A 22260-nucleotide genomic window follows, 5' to 3' on the forward strand; every position below is an offset into this window, starting at 1 on the left:
GTTTTCTTAGTTATCAAAATACTTTTGATAACTTGTGTTTTAAATTGTGTGGGCTGTTTATAACACAATGCTTGCATCGCATATCACAATTTATTTTTAAATATTTTAGTATATTTAAAAAAATTGTAATAGCTACAGCAATAAATATTACTATTACTAACACATATGTAAAGGAACGCTTTCATTTTTTTTTATTTTTTTTCTTCAAACAAAACCCTATCTAGCATAATTAAGTCAACACTGTCTGAATACATTTTGAACAATAAAGTTTGAAATTTTAATTCAACAATTTTTTCAGAAAAAGTAGAAGATTAATATGAAAAGATTTTTTTTTTCTTGCCATAACTTCTATTTTTCAAAATGTCTCAGGGGATGTATCTACAGAAAAATTTTAAGAAGGCAAAAGTGAAACTACAATACTATGAAATATTGAATTTTTTATGTTTCATTTTAAGTAATAAAAAATTTTTTTGACAAGGTTTTGAACATAGGTGTGCAGGAGGAAAATAACCGTACAACCAAAGCAAAAAGTATATAGAGTAAATAACATGTAACATTGCAAGTAAGGAAACCATTCGCCCCTTTTATAGTGAGAAAACTGACTGCTGAATCACCCTTAACATTAAAATCGACATATCATTGCCATTTTATGGTAATATTGTAAATCAAGCAGCTAGAATCAAGTTTAAAGTAAAGAGAGAGTAAGAAAGATACAAGATCCTTACATTATTTGGCTAATATTTCAAGTAAAAAAGAAAAAGAAAATATAAGTCTTTAAAAGATGGCAAGGCTCTTGATAAATATAATAACAAATAATAATGAACAAATTGTGGAATATAATAACAAGTGTTAGGGAAAATCCAATAACCAATATCTTTAATAATCAATTAGGGAGTAAAAATTTTAAAAATCATCAATTACTGTAAGATTAAATAAATAACTTTACCTCTGCTTGATTCAATTTGTCACATGACGCTTTATGTGGAAATAAGCATGTTGCTTTAATACCATCATCTGGAAAAGCTGTGTCTTTGCAATGCTGTAATACTTCAATATCCAGAGGGGTTAGATAACCAATACGAAGTCTATTAAGCAATGAAACAAAACCAACAAGTTTCTGTCTAAAAACTTTTTTGAGAACAACTGTTTCATGTACAACATCTCTCCAAGCTTGAGTTTCAAATGCGAACTTTGTAACATTTACAGGAGGAAGCTGAAGAAAATCTCTATAAACTCCAAAATTATTAGGCTTGAAACAAACAAAAAAGCAAATGTTTTAAAACAGAAACGAATAACTCACCCACACAGAATAACTTGAATGCCACCAAAAGGAGAATCATTATTTCGGACAATTCTAGCAACTTCCTCAACTGTTGAAAACAAACCAGCATCAATCATAGAAATTTCATCAATAACTAATATCCTATTTTAAAAACAAATCTATTTGAATATATTTAATATGCATTAGAATAAACTAGCTATGGTATAAAAAACCAGCTGACTTCAAGAAACCAGATGTGCTCAAGAAGTTAGCTATGACCTAGAAATGAGCTGCAGTAAGAAACTAGCTGTGGTCAGTAAACTGCAATGTAACTTGCAAAAAAAAAATTCTTCAAGATTAAAACAATAACATACCTGCAACCCAACCAGCGTTTTTTAGCTTCAACTTTAAAAGGTTTTTTTAAAATATCATATGCTAATATCGAAGCTGGTTTATTTCCTAGACCAATACCGGCAAAGCTAAAGAGACACAATTTACAATTAATTGATTTCTTAAATTATCAACAATATATATATATATATATATATAAATATATATATATATATATATATATATATATATATATATAATATATATATATATATATATATATATATATATATATATATATATATATATATATATATATATATATATATATATATACACACATACATATATATATATCAGTAGTGTAGCAAAGGGCCTGCAGCCACGGGAGGGCCCAGAGTTATTAGGGGCCCAACCCAAACTTTAATTTTTTTTTTTTAAAGTTCTCATTCTTAAAAATAATATGCATGTATATAAACATAGCAAGATTAGCAATATTTGCTATTATTATATAGCTAAGAACTACAAACTCTTTTTCAGACTATTTTTTTAGCTTTAATAATAACCTTGACTAATACTTTAAATAGTGATAATAGAGCTTTTTATTTATGTCTAAAAAATTAAAACAAACTGCATTAACTCATAAATATACAATTTAGTTACGTAGTAAGTATGATGTCGTAAGCAAAGTACAATAGTGAAGCTATTGTATTAAAACAATAACTCACTTTTAAAAAAAGATTGCTAAATGGACGTTGAGGTGGCAGTGTAGCTATCTTCATTACTCATGTATTTATCTCTCATGAAGTTAATTAGTTCTATAAAACTTTTCTCAAACAAGTTTTGGTATCTATAAAAGTTAACAATAAATACATAGTTATCTAGATTATACTTTGACCAAATGATGCTAATTTAATATAATATATTGCTGAATCCTTCAAATTACCTCATAGCTTAATTAGGAAGAGCGATAATGGTTGTTACATTGTCTGTAATTTTAACATATCATATTTCCTACCTCCAGACACCCCATGGATGCTCAAACCATATGTTGGACTAGTTATTTATCTACAGCAGTAATTCTATTTTAAACTGTTTCCTAATGCAGTAATTCTATTTTAAATTGTTTCCTAATAATAAATAAAATAATAAAATTTCCTAATAATCCTAAAATAATATATTAAGTAATAATACTAAGGGCCGCTATATAACTTGAGGAATTTTTGTTTCAAAACTGTTTCCTGAAAGTGAATCTCAGTTGTTTAGTAAGAGCAAAGGTGATTACGATTCAATATCAACCTTTATTGCATCAATCAACTGGAATATTTTATTTCTGCATAAAATCCCAAATTAAATGTTTAATCTATTAATTTCTAACAATTGCACTGTTTGCAAATATTTTATCCCCAAGGTTAATAAAACAAAGAAAAAGTATGATCCAAGGGTTACTCCACATATTAAAAACCTAATCAGAGCAAAAAAACCCGCTTAGTATATCAACTGCTCAACTAAATGGAAGAATAAACTTAAAATAAACTGCTATCTTCTTAATCGTTCTGTAAAAGCTGAAATATTTAAAGCAATAATAGCACATAAAAAAGAAATAATATTACCATCCTCTCTAAACAATTTTTAATCCATCTTTAAAAAAGTGATACTAACCTGAATGAACTTATAATGACAACTTGGGTTTTTCTATTTCAGACATTATTAACTTACCAATCTAAATCCTATAAATATTTTTTCCATTTACAAAAGTTTTTTATAAATCTTTTAATTCTGGAATACTACTCACTCTCTAGAAATTAGCAAATTTTAGTTCGGTCTATAAAATAACGGAAGATAAATTATTTGATAAAAACTATCAACCTATTTCACTAAATTCTGTTGCTTGCAAAATAGTCAAAATACTTGTTAAGAATTACTTGTTTTTAATGTGCTTAAAGACTTGCTAAGAAACAAAGTCTTTAAGCACATTAAAAATAATAAAAGGTTCTCTGCAAATCAACATGGTTTTCTTCACCATAAATTATGCGTGAATAATTTAATAAAGATTTTTGATATTGTTTCATCTTCAATATTATTTCACCAGTTCATTAATGTAATCTCAATTTCGCCAATGGGTTGATTCTCTACCTCAAAACAGACTTATGCTAAAATTAAGATATTTCGGAATAAATGGGAAACAAAATAAAAAAGTATAATAAATCAATCCCTAAAAAGCTCTACTAAAATGCGTAATTTAGGAGTAATTATTTCATCTAACGCTAAGTGGAGCACACATTTTCGAACAGCTGTTTCAAAATCCTTACCAATTCTTGGTATGAAAAAAGACATTCACTTTCATTTATGAAAATATGGCTCTCAAGTTATATAAAGTGTTTATTAGACCACACTATAAATATACAGTGTCTATTTGGGCTTCTTATTTAAAAACTGATAAAATCTTGGTTGAATCTATTCAAGACAAAGCAATATAATAGGTTTGAGTCATCTTTAATACTGCAAAAGACTAAGAAGATCGAATCTACAATCATTGACTAAGTGTTTTAGTTGGGACAGCAATAAGCTTAGGGTTAAGAGAAATTTTCAACACTTTTTTTCTGCATTTTACACATTGAAAATTTCCGCATTTTACCCGTGTCCACAATAACATATTATGATATAAGTTGCTCATTTAAAAATATAATAGCAGCGTTTATGTATATTTGAAATATAAATAAAGGGAAACTTTTACTTCCTCTAGTATAACTTCATCAATTTTGTATTTGTACTTAGGGTTGTTATTTCCGAAATGCATTACTTTACATTTTTGCATGTTAAATTTTATTTGCCATTCTTTTAAAATATTAAGATCCTTTTGTAAACTAATGTTATCTGATTCTGATTTAATGACTGCTAAAAGTTTAATATTGTCAGTAAATAATTACATTACCCATTGGCATAGCAATTGCAAAAAGATCTTTAAGCACATTAAAACACATTTAAAGACATTAATGGCTCAAATTTTGTCTGCACTAGGTCTAATAGCTATTGAAGCAGAAATAGCAGCTCAAGTAAATTTAAAAGATGTTATAGACCAATTTGCAGCTATAAAGAAAAGAAAAAAACTTTCATTAGATTTTCTACTTATTAGACTTGCATAGTGTAACATACTGGTTTCTATTTAAAAAAATCAAATTTGTATCTAAAAATAAGGTTTTTGATTTCATGTATAACTTTTGTCAAGAAAAGGGAAGATAGGAAGGGGGGTGGATCAGAGAAGTAATTTAAGGGCCGGGATTATAATATTGCGGAGAGGCCTATTTTTTGTCGCTACGCTACTGATATATATATATATATATATATATATATATATATATATATATTATATATATATATATATATATATATATATATATATACAGTAGGCAAAAAAATAAATGGCACAAATTTTTTTCTTTTGAAAATTTGTATAAAATGATTAAAAAAGAGTAGTTAATTTTTGTTTTTAAGGGAAGAAACAATCAATTATTTGAAAATAGCATTATATTAAAGCATTGTATTCAAAAATTGTTAAATATAAGCTCATATAACGTAAAAAAATCAACTGTACTTATATTCATCAAATATTTTCTCGCAAAAAAAATAATGGCACAAATAAAAAAAATGTCCAAATTTAGATAAAAAATTACTTTTCAATACTTAGTAGGGCCACCCTTTGCCAGAATAGCTGCTTGGAGATGTCGAGGCATTGATTCCATCTGAGATTTGGTTTCTTCTGGAGTTATTTCCTTCTATGCTTCAACTATGGCTGCTTTTAGATCATTTTGTCTTCTGTAAGCTCGATAATTTTCCAGTCTAGAATGTACCACCAATGCTAAATCGGATTAAGGTCAGGGAACTGCGCAGGCCATTCCATCACATTAATATTAGTTTTTCCAAAATATTCTTTTGTTGCTATGGCAAAATGTTGAAAGATGAAGTTATTTCGAAATCTAAATTTATGAGCAGAGAGCTTCAATTGTTGCTATAAAATGTCTATATACAAATGGGCATTCATTTTTGATTCAATCAAAGTCAATTTGCCAGCTCCTCGCCATGCCATTGATCCTCATACCATAACATTTCCACCACCATGTTTTACTGTTCCTCTCATGCTCAAACTTATATGTGTTGCCTTGTTTACGCCTAACTTTTTACTGTCCATCCAATGAGATCAGGTTAAATTTGGATTCAAATAGGGTTTTTTGCGACATACTCTACCATGAAATTCTTCCTCTCGGTTTCTATTTTTCTTTTTGAGCAGCTTCAAATCTGTTTTGCTTGACTTGTAAAATAATGTTTCTATCAATGGCAGCAGATGTTTTTCTTTTACAGCATCTTCCTTCTATATCAGTTGTAGTCCTATTTAAATTATACTTATTTATAATGTTGTTGACTAATTGAAAAGATGTTAAAAACATCATTTACCAAATTCACAACTAAGTTTCTTTGAGAAATCGTCCAATGTTCTTTTACAACGCGCATATTGCTATAAATTGATCAATTTTATTCAATTAATCAAAACTCATGGGTTACATATATATCTTATGTGTTACATATGCAAATAACTTATGTGTTTCATTTGTAAATATAATTTTAGAGTTAAACTTACCAAAATTTTATTTTTTTCCCACAAAATTTCAAAAAAATACTAATAAAATTTTTGCAACAATAATTATTTTTGCTTTAAACATTTTTAAAAACAATAATCCTTTGGTAAAATCGTGCACAAGTACATAAAAAAATCTTCATAATAGTAGTACTCTTTGATGTACGTTTACACTTTTTACAGTTTTTAAAAAACATGAGTAAACGGATAAGTTAAAAAAAAAAACTTTAAAAAATTGCTTGTGCCATTGATTTATTTGCCTACTATATATATATATGTATATATATACATATATATATATATATATATATATATATATATATATATATATATATATATATATATATATATATATATATATATATATATATATATATATATATATATTTATTATTTATTATTTATAATAGTTTTATTATTTTAAATTACCTGTGTAAGGTAGTACCATTAATGTTACATGCTGCAACACCAGTACTCGCTGTAACATAAACACCTTTCTTTGTTTGTGACTTGATTAATTCATTAAGAAGAAAAGACTTTCCAACACCTGCAGATCCGGTTATAAACACATTCCTAAAAAGTAACACGCATATGAATAATTTAATAAATTATTACAAATACAACTCCCTGTGAAGCAGATTTTTATAAAAATCAAATTAAACCAATAGACATATTGCCTTTGCTTTTAAGAAATCACACAATAAAAGTACTAAAAAGAAAATACTAAGAAGATAAAATGATAAGTTTATATTGCTTTCTAAAATCACAAAAGGTAGAAACTTTCTCCTCGTGCTTAAAAGGACTGATTCAAAAGAATCCCTTTAAGTGAAAGAAAGTCATTAGTTTCATCATATTCAGCTGGAGTCTTGTAAAAATGAATTATACAACCTAAAGAAAGAGAAATGTTAAAATTCTGCAGACCAATAAAAAATAAGAACCAAGCTTATTAAATACTTATTACTAAAAGAAAATTTTATTCTTAGTTTAGCATCAGGCAGGTCTCCTTTTAGTTAAAAAAAGAAAAGATAATGAAGATCAGACTTCTTCTTTAAAACTCTGCCAAAAGGGTTATAGAATATAGAGGGGAAAAAATACCCATCATTGCACACCTGCAAAAAAACTAAGCAACATAAATTTATTAATCATAACTAAGATAAAAGTAGTTTTTAAATTTAATGAAGAATGTCAAAATAAACTCTTTATTTTTTATCTAAACATATCCTTGTTATAAATATACTTTGAGGGTTAAACATTTATTATCATTAATTAAAAGTTTTGAATTTTGCATCATTGTTATAACCAGAGCTGTTACGACATAATATGTCTGGCAGATCTGTCGACATATTTTCAGACATATTTTCTGCCGACATAAAATATGTCCCACATATTTTCGATTGACATATTTTGACCAAATTTTATGTCTGAATTAATTTCTGCTGACATAAAATATGTCAGACATATTTTCCATTGACATATTTTGACATATTTTTATGTCTGAATTATTTTCTGCTGACATAAAAGATGTCAGACATATTTTCTATAGACATATTTTGATATATTTTTATGTCTGAACTATTTTCTGCTGACATAAAATATGTCAGACATATTTTCTATCGACATATTTTGACATAATTTTATGTCTGAATTATTTTCATAAAATATGTCAGACATTTTCTGTCGACATATTTTGACATAATTTTATGTCTGAATTATTTTCTGCTGACATAAAATATGTCAAACATATTTTCTATCGACATATTTTGACATAATTTTATGTCTGAATGATTTTCTGCTGACATAAAATATGTCAGACATATTTTCTATCAACATATTTTGACATAATTTTATATCTGAATTATTTGCTGTTTGATATTCTTGAAGAAAAAATCAACCTAACAAATTTATTGCGCATTTCAACTTAATTTACAGAGTTAAGTAAAAATAGTTTAACAAATTTGTTGCTTTTTTGCAACCAATTATAATTGAAGGTCAACAAAAAAAAAATTTTTTTTGGTGCCGAGCAAACAATTTGTTTTTTGGATTGCATTTCACATTTTGATTTCAAATATGCAACTCATTTTTTACCATCATGTCAAGTTGTAAAGATATTTGGGTTCTGATCTTTAATATTTGGGATAAAGTCCCTAATATTGTCAAAAAAAAAGTTGTTCAAAAGTATGTCAACTTAAGTCTCAAAAAAAGCGTATATTTGACAGATAACAACCCTGGTTATAACTTGAAACATGACTGAAAAACTTTCTAATTTTAAATTGAATAATATTGTGTTATTATTTTATGATTTTAATAAATGAACTTCTTACAGTTCTATTTAGTGTTAACTAATTAACACTTTTGATTTAAGAATAAATATATTAATGATATTATATAAATATATATATTAATGATATTATATATATATATATATATATATATATATATATATATATATATATATATATATATTATATATATATATATATATATATATATATATATATATATATATATATATATATATATATAAATTATATGTATATATATAAATTATATGTATACATATATATATATATATATATATATATATAAATTATATGTATAAATATAAATTATATATATATAAATATATAAATTATATATATATATATTTAAGGGGTAATATATTATATTATATATATATTTAAGGGGTAAACAGATTCTATCTGTTGACCAGCCTCGCACCCCTTCTTCATCTATTAGGCTGGCGCAGATGTATTTTTAATACATTGTTTCCAGTTTAGGATGTTGAATGCTGGATCTTCTTGACTCAATGCATGGGTTTGCTTGTGTCACTGTTTTGATGACTAGGAGGCAATTGCTTGGGCTATTAAACAGTGTTCTGAGTACTATCTATGCTTTGAGTCAAGTTCTTCAATCTAATTTAAAAATGAATAAAGTACCAAAAACTATAAAACACAAAAAACCATCATCATCACCAAGTTCTCTAAACCTATCATTCACTAATATTCGTGGTCTTCGAAGTAACTTTTCTTCTGTTGAGTCTTATCTCTTGCAAAGTTCACCAGACCTACTTGCTCTTTGTGAGACTAATTTGAGTTCGGCTGTCTCATCTTGTGATCTTAGTGTTGATGGTTATCTTCCTCTGATTCGTAAAGACTCCAATAGTCACATGCTTGGCCTGGGCATTTACATTCGTAAGAATTCACCTGTTTGTCGTGAAACTAGGTTTGAATCCACAGACTATTCTTTCATGTGCTTTCGTTTAGCACCACTTCACTCTATTGCCTTTCTCTTTGTTCTATATCGATCTCCTTCATCTCAAGACTGCACTCTTTTTGATGTTATTTCTGATCATATTGACCAAGCCCTCTCTCTTTATCCATCAGCTAATATAGTTGTTGTCGGTGACTTTAATGCTCACCACTCTGAATGGCTTGGCTCTAGTGTCAGTGACTCTGCAGGCATTAAAGCCCACAACTTTTGCCTTTCTCAATCCCTAACTCAAATAGTCAACTTTCCAACTCGCTTTCCTGACAACCCTAATCATTTACCTTCTCTACTCGACTTATGTCTTGTTTCTGATCCTAGTCAGTGCTCAGTTTCTCCACATTCACCCTTAGGTGCTTCTGATCACAGTTTGATCTCTTTAAAACTAATATCTCATTCTTCTTCATCACCTGAATACCCCTACTATCGAACCTCTTACAACTACAGTAAAGCTGACTGGGATTCTTTCCGTGATTTTCTTCGTGATGGCCCTTGGGTAGAAATCTTTCAACTTCCTGTCGACAAATGTGCTTCTTATATAACTTCGTGGATTCAGGCTGGCATGGAATCTTTTATTCCCTCTCGACGATTCCAGGTCAAGCCTCACTCTCCTCCATGGTTTTCCTCACACTGTGCTGCTGCGATTGCCAATCGAAACCGTTACTTCCATATTTATCAGCAAAACAATTCTCCAGAAAACAGACGTCTGTTTATTACTGCTAGAAACAACTGTAAAAAGGTTTTGTCTAACGCCAAAACCCGCTATTCTCAGGTCATGAAATCTCGTATCTCATCTCAAAAATTAGGCTCTCGTGACTTCTGGAGAATCTTTAATAATATCAATAATAAGGGCAAATCTATAATTCCACCTCTCTTGTATGGTTCAGACTTTGTCACCTCACCTAAAGACAAAGCCGAACTGTTTGCTAAAAACTTTTCATCAATATCATCTCTTGATTCCACTAATTGCGTTCTACCTGATATTGCCAACAAACAGGTTGATTCATTGCTTGACATTCATATCACTTCAGCATCTGTATCTAAAGTGATTTCCTGTCTAGACTCTTCTACAGCTTGTGGCCCAGACAACATACCTGTTATTGTCTTGCAGAAGTGTTCTCCAGAGCTGTCGTCTATACTCTCAAAACTATTCAACAAGTGCTTATCAGAGTCTTGTTTTCCAGCCTGCTGGAAAGCCGCATCTGTTATCCCTATCTTCAAAAATTCTGGGGAGCGATCTGATTCGTCTAACTACCGTCCCATAAGTCTTCTTCCTATCATAAGCAAGGTTTTTGAATCTTTAATTAACAAACACTTAATTTCTCATCTTGAATCTAATAACTTACTTTCTGACCATCAATATGGATTTCGATCTTCTCGTTCTACAGCTGATTTGCTAACAGTAATAACTGACAGGTTTTATCGTGCATTAGATGAAGGTGGAGAGGTTAAGGCCATCGCTCTTGACATTTCAAAAGCGTTTGATAAAGTTTGGCATGCTGGTCTTCTCCATAAGCTTTCTTCTTATGGTGTATCCGGCAACATCTTTAAGATCATTGAATCCTTCCTTTCCAATCGTAACATAAAAGTTGTCCTCGATGGACAACACTCTTCTTCTTATTCTGTAACTTCAGGGGTTCCTCAAGGTTCTATCCTTGGCCCTATACTCTTTTTAATTTACATTAACGATCTTCCAGATATTCTCACATCTAAGGTGGCATTGTTTGCTGATGATACTACCATTTATTCTTGTCGTGATAAGAAACCAACACCCTCTGATTGCCTGGAGGGGGCATTTGAGCTTGAAAAGGATCTCACTTCTGCTACAGCATGGGGCTCACAGTGGCTGGTGAACTTTAATTCAGATAAAACTCAATTTTTTTCAGCCAATCGTTATCGCAATAATTTAGATCTTCCTATATTTATGAACGGTGATGTACTCGATGAGTCACCTACTCTTCATCTTCTAGGATTAACTCTTACTTCCAATCTTTCTTGGAAACCATATATCAAATCGGTTGCAAAATTAGCATCTGCTAAGGTTGCATCTCTTTATCGAGCTCGCCACTTTCTTACTCTGGATTCTATTCTCTACCTCTATAAATCTCAAATCCGGCCTTGTATGGAATACTGTTGCCATATCTGGGGCGGATCTTCTAATGATGCCCTTTCTCTTTTAGACAAGGTGCAAAAACGCATTGTAAACATAGTTGGACCTGCTCTTGCAGCCAACCTTCAACCATTATCACATCGTCGTAATGTTGCTTCTCTTTCTCTTTTCTACAAATACTATAATGGGCACTGCTCGAAAGAGCTAACGTCTCTTGTGCCATCTACTAAAATTCATTCTCGTGTTACTTGTCATTCAATTAAGTGTCATCCTTTTTCTGTGACTGTTCCTAAGTGCTCCAAAAACGCTTATTCGTCTAGTTTTTTTCCTCGAACATCAGCTCTTTGGAATTCGCTTCCTTCATCTTGCTTTCCTGATTCATATAATTTGCAATCTTTTAAATCGTCCGTCAATCGTTATCTTGCTCTACAATCTTCATCTTTTCTCTTTCAGTAACTTCCAACTTTAATTAGTGGCTGCTTGCAGCCTTGTTGGAAGCGAAGATGTTTAAAAAAAAAAAAAATATATATATATATATATGTATATATATATATATCTATAAATTATATATATAAATTATATATATATATATATATATATATATATATATATATATATATATATATATATATATATATATATATATACAGATACAAATGTAGCCTCCATTTTTTTATTTTATAAATTTGTACAAATCGAAATGGGACAATACAGGAACTTGAGTATTAAAATGTTCTTGAGTATTAAAATACAGATGTTCAATTTCTGCATATAAGTTATCATCAATGTCTTCTGTGTAGTCTTCCACCAGACGATTAACACAAGTCTTCAGCTTATCTTTATTGAATCAATAAAGCAGTAAAACAGTAATTATGCATCTTGTTCTATTAAATTGAATGTGCTAATTAATCCAAGAAGATAATCACCAAGAGATAAATAAAGTTCAGCACATGGATATCAAAATATATTTAAAAATAGTTATACACTGCCTTTTTATTGAAATCAACTTACATATTACAAATATATCGTATAACAAGAATATGATTTTTAAAGATTTTTTTGGCAAACGGAGGTTGCTTGCAAAATTCAAAAGTAAACTTTTTAATAAGAATTTATTTGAACAGACCATCACTCAAACATTAGATATCAATTTTGATGTTACTTCTCTCAGTTGGAAAGATGACATTAGAAAAACAAAACCAGCTAAAATTACAAGATGGTATGAGTATCCAACTTTAAAGCAAAAGCAGTATAAATTTATTATTTATAAATAAATCTTTTTTCTTCATTGGATAAAAGGTCAAAAATGTTACTGCTAATAAACATCTTAACCTCCTTGGTTTAAAAAGAGTTAAAAATAAAAAACATTGGATAAACTATTATAGTATTTTTATTTAAAAAAAAAATTAAAGAATATATCTACCTGCCACTTTTGACAATATCTAAAACTTTTTTTTGTTCAGCAGATAAACATTTTAAAATTTCTAAATCTAAAAAAAAGCATCTGAAAAATGATGATAAAAATTAGAAAAAAAGAATTCTAACAAATAGCAGCTGTTTAATTTGTAAAAATTTTTATACAGCTTAACAAAATTAATATATACAGTCAATAAAGCTTACCAAAAATTAATAAAACACTCTTTTAAATATTTAGATAAAAGAAATTACTATTTACATCATTAGATAGAGTTCATCTTGAATATGGAGCACCATTATGTAATTCATATTTACAAAAACATATCAATATGATTGAACGAGTCTAACAAAAAGCAACTTGTATCCACTGTTTAAAAGGTTTACCATAGAGAAATAGATTAAATAAAAATCAATCTTTTGACATTGAAAAATAGAAGATCAAAGGGTGATATAGTGCAACTATACAGGTTGCAGTCTGACACCTGCTTTTGTTAAACTCTATACACTATAATTTGTATCACAGCTTGTTTATTTACTTTATTTATTTATTGTATCTATAAGTAAACAAATCAGCAAACACATATTTTTTTAATTTATTTTATTAATTAAACTATTTTGTGAATAACGATTTATAACTTGAATAAAAAAACTTATAAGATTATTTCAGCCATTTAAAACATTTCTATTTTAAAAAAAATTTAGGACATAGCTGACTCAAATTTTTGAATTCAGAATGTATTTGTTTTAATAAACTTATGTATTTGCATAAATTTATTAACAAACCACCTTGGAACAGTGCTAGAGAACTATTTGTGAAGCATGGTGGCCATCCACTTAATGTTGTTATTCAGAAGCATCAATATTCTTCTTTATTATTGTTGTAGAACAGTGAGAACCTTATTATAAAATCTTTTGTAAACTCAGAGACAGGTTGCAATCTCCATTGATAAATAAATGGAAAGCAGAGTTATATTCATTATAACTTTTTTTGGTTTATATAAAAGATTCAATTGATTGATTACCTTGAGAATTTGATTGTTGCTGAGTTGAAACTAACATTTTCAGAAATACTTCTGTGTTTCTCAAAGAAATGCGATTAAACTTTCTCAACATTGCAGGATAAATAAAACATTTTCTAAATTTTAATATTTAAAATTTAATAATCAGTAATAGATAACATAAAATAAAAAAAAATTAAAGAAAAAACAAACATATAAAAAGGTTAAAACAAGTTAAGAAGTTTATATATGTTAATAATAACATATACATGCACTTAGTAACAATGTTTTATTGTTATAAATTTTTATTAAATTATCATAACTACTAATTATACACATTCAAAAAAGTCTACAAATTTTAAAAGTATTTAATTTGATTTTAAAAGATGTTCTTTTTTCCTGGTACTATAATATAGTAATAAAAAATCTATTTAACATTAGATATATAATTAAGCATTGAAACATAATTACATAACTTAAATGAAGTTCACAGAGTGGAGAGGTGAGAGAAAGATGATTGCAGCAAATGTATATAAAAGTAAACATTAAATAAACTTATATATTTATATATATTATATACAGGGCTGTGGAGTCGGAGTCGCTAAACAAAATCGCAACTCCAACTCCATTAGTAAAACTTTTCAGTATTGCATGTACATGTGCAAATTATTTAACCTTCAAAAAAATTTTCATGTATTCATATATTCCATGTTCGTTTAGCTTTGGAGTAGGAGTTGTACTCTGTAAATTTCAACAATTGGAGTCGGAGTTGGTAATTTTTTTCACGACTCCACACCCCTGATTTTATATATATACATATATATATATATATATATATATATATATATATATATATATATATATATATATATATATATATATGTATATATGTATATATGTATATATATATATATATATACATATATACATATATATATATATATACATATATATACATATAACATCAAGCACCCAACTTTTATATTATATTAAGAATATCGAGCACTCTATTTGTAGAATACTCTAACATAATTTAAATATATATATATATATATATATATATATATATATATATATATATATATATATATATATATATATATATATATATATATATATATATATATATATATACAGCCCTCAGAATTAGGATTAGCATTTGGTAATTCCAACCTAAAAGCGTTAGAGGTCAGCAAAAAATTGTCGACCTTGTTTATATGTTTTATCCTTTTGTATGATTTTTAACGCATTAATAAAATAACTTTAATTACAATGCGGTACTTGAAAAGACACTAGTGACGCAATATAACTTCTAACGATGCAAAATATATTTGCTGAGTTGAGTTACTTAGAAATGCGTTACGCGTTTTTGCTACGCAGCGAAATCTCGTAACGAGGCCTGATATATATATATATATATACTCATGTATATATACATAATACTGATATATATATATATATATATATATATATATATATATATATATATATATATATATATATATATATATATATATATACAAACAGAACTATTCTAGACCCTTTAGGCAGCATTGAATGTAATTGGGCAACATTTAGATATCACCAAAATTCAGAAATTGAGGACTTTTTTTTTAGACAAAAAATGCCTACAAACAGCAATGTTTTCACCAAATTCCCTTACAGCAGGCACCAGCACAGGAGATACTGCTACCCAAATTATTTTCTTAGAATAGCCCCTGATGTATATATATGACTATGAATGCATGTTTAAATAACATCTATGACGTCACACTGAAATAGTCTGCTGCTGGGGGCTTCAATTTCAATATTATTAGTAATTTAATGAATAATTTTAGGTTAAAAAGTAATTAAATAAATAACTTTAATTACACACTATTTTTAATAATCAACCACTGCCGTGCTGGCTAATACTGGAAACTTTTTTAATTTAAGGAAATTTCTTATTCTAAGGGTTTTATTTAGTTAATTTAAATTAGTTTAAAACCTAGAGGTTAAAAAGTTTCTTAAGTTATAAATAGGGTTTCTAGTACCAGTTTCTTATTGAAAAATAAAAAGTGAGCATTCTATCCCTTACCTTAACTTATTCTATTCTTAAAAAACCTTAGAAAAATTGCTTATTTTAATTAGATTTATATTCTTAGCAATGTTAGTCTGGACTTATGCAATAAAACAGAAAAATTAATTTACAAAAGAGTTGGAAAGATGATGTCAACATCGTAAAAAATTAATAAAATTCTCAGGAAATTCTATTCCTTAAAAAAAGTGGAAAAGTGCTGGAAAAGTCACAAAACTTGCTTAGCTAAGGCAACAGAATTAACCATATTAATAGATAAAAGAGCAAGTGAAAAGATGCAGTATACACGAGATGATTGAAACAACATTGAAGTGTCTTTGAAATATCAATAAACAAATTTGGTTGCATCTATATTCAAAATGTAGATATTATTGATCAATTTTGTCTTAATCCTTGTTCACATCTTGAAGTGTAACACACTTTATAAGAAAAAAACTTGATACTAAAGATTTAGTCTTGTGATGATGATAACAACAAAAATGATTCTATATACATAGACACCAATTGTGAAAATAATACTGAAAAAAATATTGACTACTATGATTTACTTAAGAACTCACACAAGTTGGTTAGAAACTCACACAAGTTGATAAAACAAATCAATCTGTCAACTGTTGAAATCATGTTTTAAATTAAAAATCAAGACTCTTTTTAAAAAAGAAATTATAAAATACCATGTAAAAACTCACAGAAACACAATACTAATACTGCTTGAACTATTAATAAAGACAGAAAAGGCAACTCGAAAAACTTATTTAAGGCAGATTTTAATTTAGACAATTATGTAGACTTTGATGCCTTAAAAGATTTATTTTTAAGGCATCAAAATCAGTTAAACTAGCTGTAGAGAATCTTAGAAGAAAAGATTCAACACTGTTGGGTGCTGACACAATATTAGAATTTGTGTTTGAGAAACTTTCTTTAAATTTGATAGATAATATAAGGATTAGAATTGATAAATGCTATAATACAGATGTAATTCATTATAAAGCCTTAAGAACTCTAGAAAAGAAAATCTACAAAAGTGTAATGGCATATAACGACCAAGCCCACATCTACAGATGTTGAAAGATGTTACTAAAATATCATCTTTCAACATCTGACCAAGCCCACATCTACAGATGTTGAAAGATGTTATTAAAATTAAAGTTTAAAATATTGAACAAAATTGTACTTAACATTTTAAAAAAAAACTTTTTTCTTTTAAAATAATAAAAGGGATCTCCATGTGTTGAGACAAGTTGTGTTCATATTAAAGAAAATATTTAAATAGGACATTTGAGCATAACTCTTTTTAATTTTTTTTTTTTTTTTAAATTATGATTCACTCCAAATAAGGCTGCAAGCAACCACTATTAAGTTGGGAGTTATTAGAAAGAAAAAAATAAAGTTATAGAGCAAGGAAACAGTTCACAGAAGACTTGAAAAGTTAAAGATTGTATGAATCAGGAAAGCATGAAGATGGGAGAGAGCTCCAAAGGGTTGAAGTGTGGGGAAAAAAACTAGACAAATAAAAGTTTTTAGAGCATGCAGTGACAGATACAGTAAAAGAACAAGACTTTGCTGAATGATGAGTCAAGCAAGAATGAGTGTCAGCTGATGGAACTAGAGATGATAGCTCCTTTGAGCAGCGACCATGACAGCATTTGTAGAAAAGAGAAAGAAATGCAACTTTACAACAATGGGAAAGAGACTCAAGCTTAGCAGATAGACCGGGTCCAACTAAGTTTACAATGCGTTTTTTAACCTTGTCTAGAAGAGAAAGAGCATCATTAGAAGAACCAGCCCAAATATGACAACAGCATTCCATACAGGAATGAATAAGAGATTTAAAGAAGTAGAAAATGAATCAGGAAAGAGAAAATGGCGGTCACGATAAAGAGAAGCAACCTTAGCAGATGCTAATTTAGCAATCGATTGTAAATATGATTTCCATGAAAGATCAGCACTAAACAATAATCTAAAAAGACATAAAGAAGAAGACTCAGTGAGAGGGTTGCCATTCATTAATATAGGAATGTTGACAGTACTGCAATAGTTGTTTGTAGTAAATAACTGAGTTTAACTTTGTTGGAGTTAAAATTTACAAGCTACTGTAAGCCCCAATCTGTGACAGAAGTGATAACAGATTTAAGATAATGTCAAAAACTTTCCCAGATTAAAACTAAAATAATAAATTTATACCCATAAAAATTCATAAGAGTTTCAGTATATAACATTGTTAAAATTTTATTTATTTTTTTAGATAATGAAGTATTTTTTTCTCCCAAAATCAGCAAATTATATTTATTTGTATAATTTTTACTAAACCCCAAAAATATTCATAAAAAAGTATTTATTAAAAAAAAAAATTATAATGACCTAAATATGCCTGATAAGTGTATGTAATATGCAGTATGCAAAACATGTTACAACAAGGTATTATCAACCTATGATGAAATTCTACTATTGTTGAAGTAATGTCTTTATGAAGGTAAACTCATGGTTGATATTAAATCTAGGATTTTAGGATGTGTGGTAATATGGCTATCATGGGGTAAAATGGCCAGTTTAGCATATTTAGCAGTTTTTCAATAAAATCTGCTAAACTTTTAAAAATGCAATGTCCCACTTTACATACTTTTTATAGCCCAATTTTAACCTGAAATTTTAATGTCTGTTACAAAAAAAATTAAAATAATAATACTCTTGTTGTTGAGTGTTTTTCGCATGTCATAGTCTGGGTCTTTTCAGATTTTAAAAAGGCTATTGCTAAGCAAATAATTGAGTGGAAATTTGGCGAAAATTTTAACCAGACCTCTATGAACTACTTAGGTAAGTGCTATTTAAAGCTCAAAGCGTTTACCAGATGCTAAGTGGGATAAATAGGCTATTTTAAAAATTGGGGTAATATGGCAATTTATTGCTTTGGTTGATAAAGCTGAGTAAAAGCTTGTCATTACTCAAAATTGATCAATGACAAAGCACTTCATCAGCAGGATGAAGAGCTATGGGATATACCTGCATTAGAACACTTCATCAAATGTATCCCTCACAAACAAAGGTGAACTTCTCTAGGCAAGATTAGGCTTAAGGATTTTTGAAAAGGTACCTTAACCTAATTTTACAGAGAACTGTTCAGAACATTTTAATGAGCCGTGCAACTGTACGTGAAGAACAGCTTGCTTTTTTTTTAACAATCTGCACCAACTGATCAATCTGACACTTTACATTAGAACGAAAATATCATAACCAATTACATTAGAATCATCTTACATTCATCATAATAGATTAACACAAAAGATTACAATCATCATAAATCATATTACATAAGAAGGACATTGTCCTTCTAATTTAATTAAATATGATGAGAATAATATAAGGAAAACCCTGCCTCCGAGAAAATAATTTACAGAAAGGCCACAAAACATCCAGATACCATTATAAAGATTGAAATGTTTTTGTAATTTCTTAAGAATTTGTGTATTTTATTGTATTTGTATTTTAAAATTTATTTTAAAAATCTAGTTTTAGGATTTGTAACATATTTCTTCTAATTTCATAAACATGTATTGCAATGTTTTGTTGTTTAAATTAGTTTTTTTTGTTAACTGGCCTAACTACACTATATTTTGATTTTTCAAAAAGGATTTGCATTAATAAACTTTAGTTAAAGTTTTAAAACCACATTGCTAATTTTCACATGTAATATGGATCTTGTATGAGTAATTCTTAAATAAAGTTCAGAAATTTATAGCTCTTGTATTTATTGTTTATATTTAGCTCTTGTAATTATTGAAAAAAACAAAAAGTTAAAATGTGTTCATAATACCCTATCTGACGGTGTGTGTGTATATATATATATATATATATATATATATATATATATATATATATATATATATATATATATATATATATATAACTTTCCATAAAGTTTGGCATGCTGGTCTTCTCCATAAGCTTTCTTCAGAAGGTGTATCTGAGAAAGTTTTTGAGATTATTAAAACATTTCCTTTTTAACCACTTTATTAAAGTCACCCTTGAAGGTCAATACTCTTCTTTAATTCCAGTAACTTCTGGGATACCTTAAGTTTCTATCCTTAGTCTTATTTTGTTTCTTATCTACATTAATGATCATCCTTACATCTAAAGACTTTAGATGTAAGGTAATCTAAAGACTTTAGATGTAAGATGTAAGTAAAATGGCTCTATTTGCAGATGATTCATATTTGGGCTGGTTCTGCTCTTTCTCTTTTAGAAAAGGTCCATGTTAGACCCACTTTAACTTCTAAGCTTGAGCCTCTCTCCCATCATAAAAAAAGTCAAGATGTAGCTGATTGGAATACTTTTCAACAGAGTAGCAATATTAGATAGGTGAATCTGCTTAAGCTCAACAATTGACCTTCATTTACCTGGGGATTACTGTTTTACTTTGCCCATTTTTTTAGTCTTCAAGTACAATCATAAAACACTGTTACAAAGGTTATTTTACATAATGTATCACTTGTTACAAGTAATAAAATAAAAATTTGAATAATTTTAAATATTTGAAGTTTAACTCTACTTTTAGATAAAAACAATATTTTATTAAAAATGCCTAACTATTGCACACAACTGTAATGACTACAGTGGTGTACAAAATATTTTCAGTGTAATATAACTAAAAACCTTCTGAACTATATGAAAGTAGATTTATTAGAACAGCTACTCTTTTTCACTTTATCTCTTCCAAGTTTGTTCATTTCAAACATGATTTCAAACATGATTTCAAACATGAACATTTCATTACACTGTATAGTTCAATCTTTACTTTTTATATTTTAATATTTTTTATCCACTATTCCTTTTAAAAACAGTGTTTAATTTTTAAGTATACTTGTATACTAAACTTAAAAGTTTAGTGGATTACTGTAGAGAATAAATATATCAGAGAATATTTCGACAAATTTTATTGGAAAAATTATAGATTACATTAAAAATTATAGGTATTTACCTGATAATATCCAAATAGAATTTTAATAAAAATCTAAGAACGAATAAACATTTTTTTAAATAAGTTCCGCTTTATTTTATCTAACTGTTATTTTAATTTTTAAAAATTTTTTCAAACTGTAAATCTAGGTTAGAGGAGGTTCGCCAGTTTCTAATAACATCAATAGATTTATTGATTGATTTTTTACAACATATATTTTGTTGTTTTAAAAGATATATTTTGTTGTACAAAAAAAAAATGTTTACATATTTAAACTTATTTGTTGCGCTGTTTTATTTGACTATTTTTTTTTTTTTTTTTTTTGTTTATTGGAGCAAAACCAGCTTTTAGGGAAAGGATTTTGGCAATTGCCCACGGTAACTACATTGTAAAGTGCGAATTTCATAACCGCGTTACTGCGAATGTTTGAACTAGCATTAAGGGGCTGTCCATAAACGACGTCATACACCTAGGGGAGGGAGGGGGTCCAGACTTTTGTAACGATCTGTGACATGGAGGGGGGGGGAGGAGGGGGTTGGAGAAGCATGACTTCATAAAAAATATTATATATATATATATGTATATATATATATATATATACATATATATATATATATATATATATATATAAATATATATATATATATATATATATATATATATATATATATATATATATATATATATATATATATATATATATATATATATATATATATATATATATATATATATATATATATATATATATATATATATATATATATATATATGAATTTGAATTTGAATTTGATTTTATTTAGAACCAATAAATTTACAATCAATAATAATTCTTTTTTTTTATGTTTTTACAAATTCAATAATACTGTAAATTAGTCAATCATTAATTATAAAGTATATTGACGAAGAGATGCAACACCAGGCATCTCTATACTAACTAATGTGTAGGGCTAATTGTCAACGAGACAAGATGCCCATCATGATAGGAAACTTTTGAATAAGTTGACCGAGTTAGTGTCTATTGCTTCTTGTGGTAGCATATTCCAGGACGGTGTGACACGATTAGTAAAAAAGTGATGTCGCTCTTCGCAATCGCTAACAATTTGTCTGTGTAGCTGTTTATTGTGACTCCTCCTGCAATATACGTTGTTAGAGATCCTTTGAGGAACAAAAAAGTTAACATCATCAATTTTATTTTTAATTTTAAACTGTTCAAT

The 22260-nt window shown here is 27.9% G+C and overlaps 1 protein-coding gene across 1 annotated transcript in view; it reads right to left on the bottom strand.

Moving 5' to 3' along the window:
- LOC100206110 (uncharacterized) overlaps positions 1–21363 on the bottom strand; it is a 38289-nt gene extending 16926 nt beyond the window's left edge. Inside the window, exons 1-7 of the mRNA XM_065792730.1 lie at positions 21065–21363; positions 14037–14149; positions 13022–13088; positions 6654–6797; positions 1636–1740; positions 1301–1423; positions 947–1226 (exon numbers count right to left, since the gene is read on the bottom strand). Coding sequence (XP_065648802.1) covers positions 947–1226; positions 1301–1423; positions 1636–1740; positions 6654–6797; positions 13022–13088; positions 14037–14127 — 810 coding nt within the window. The 5' untranslated portion in view covers positions 14128–14149; positions 21065–21363. The remainder of the gene's footprint in view (positions 1–946; positions 1227–1300; positions 1424–1635; positions 1741–6653; positions 6798–13021; positions 13089–14036; positions 14150–21064) is intronic.
- Positions 21364–22260: the final 897 nt, after the last annotated feature.

The sequence above is a fragment of the Hydra vulgaris genome, chromosome 03 (assembly GCF_038396675.1).
Source record: "Hydra vulgaris chromosome 03, alternate assembly HydraT2T_AEP".
NCBI classification, from domain to species: Eukaryota; Metazoa; Cnidaria; class Hydrozoa; order Anthoathecata; family Hydridae; genus Hydra; species Hydra vulgaris.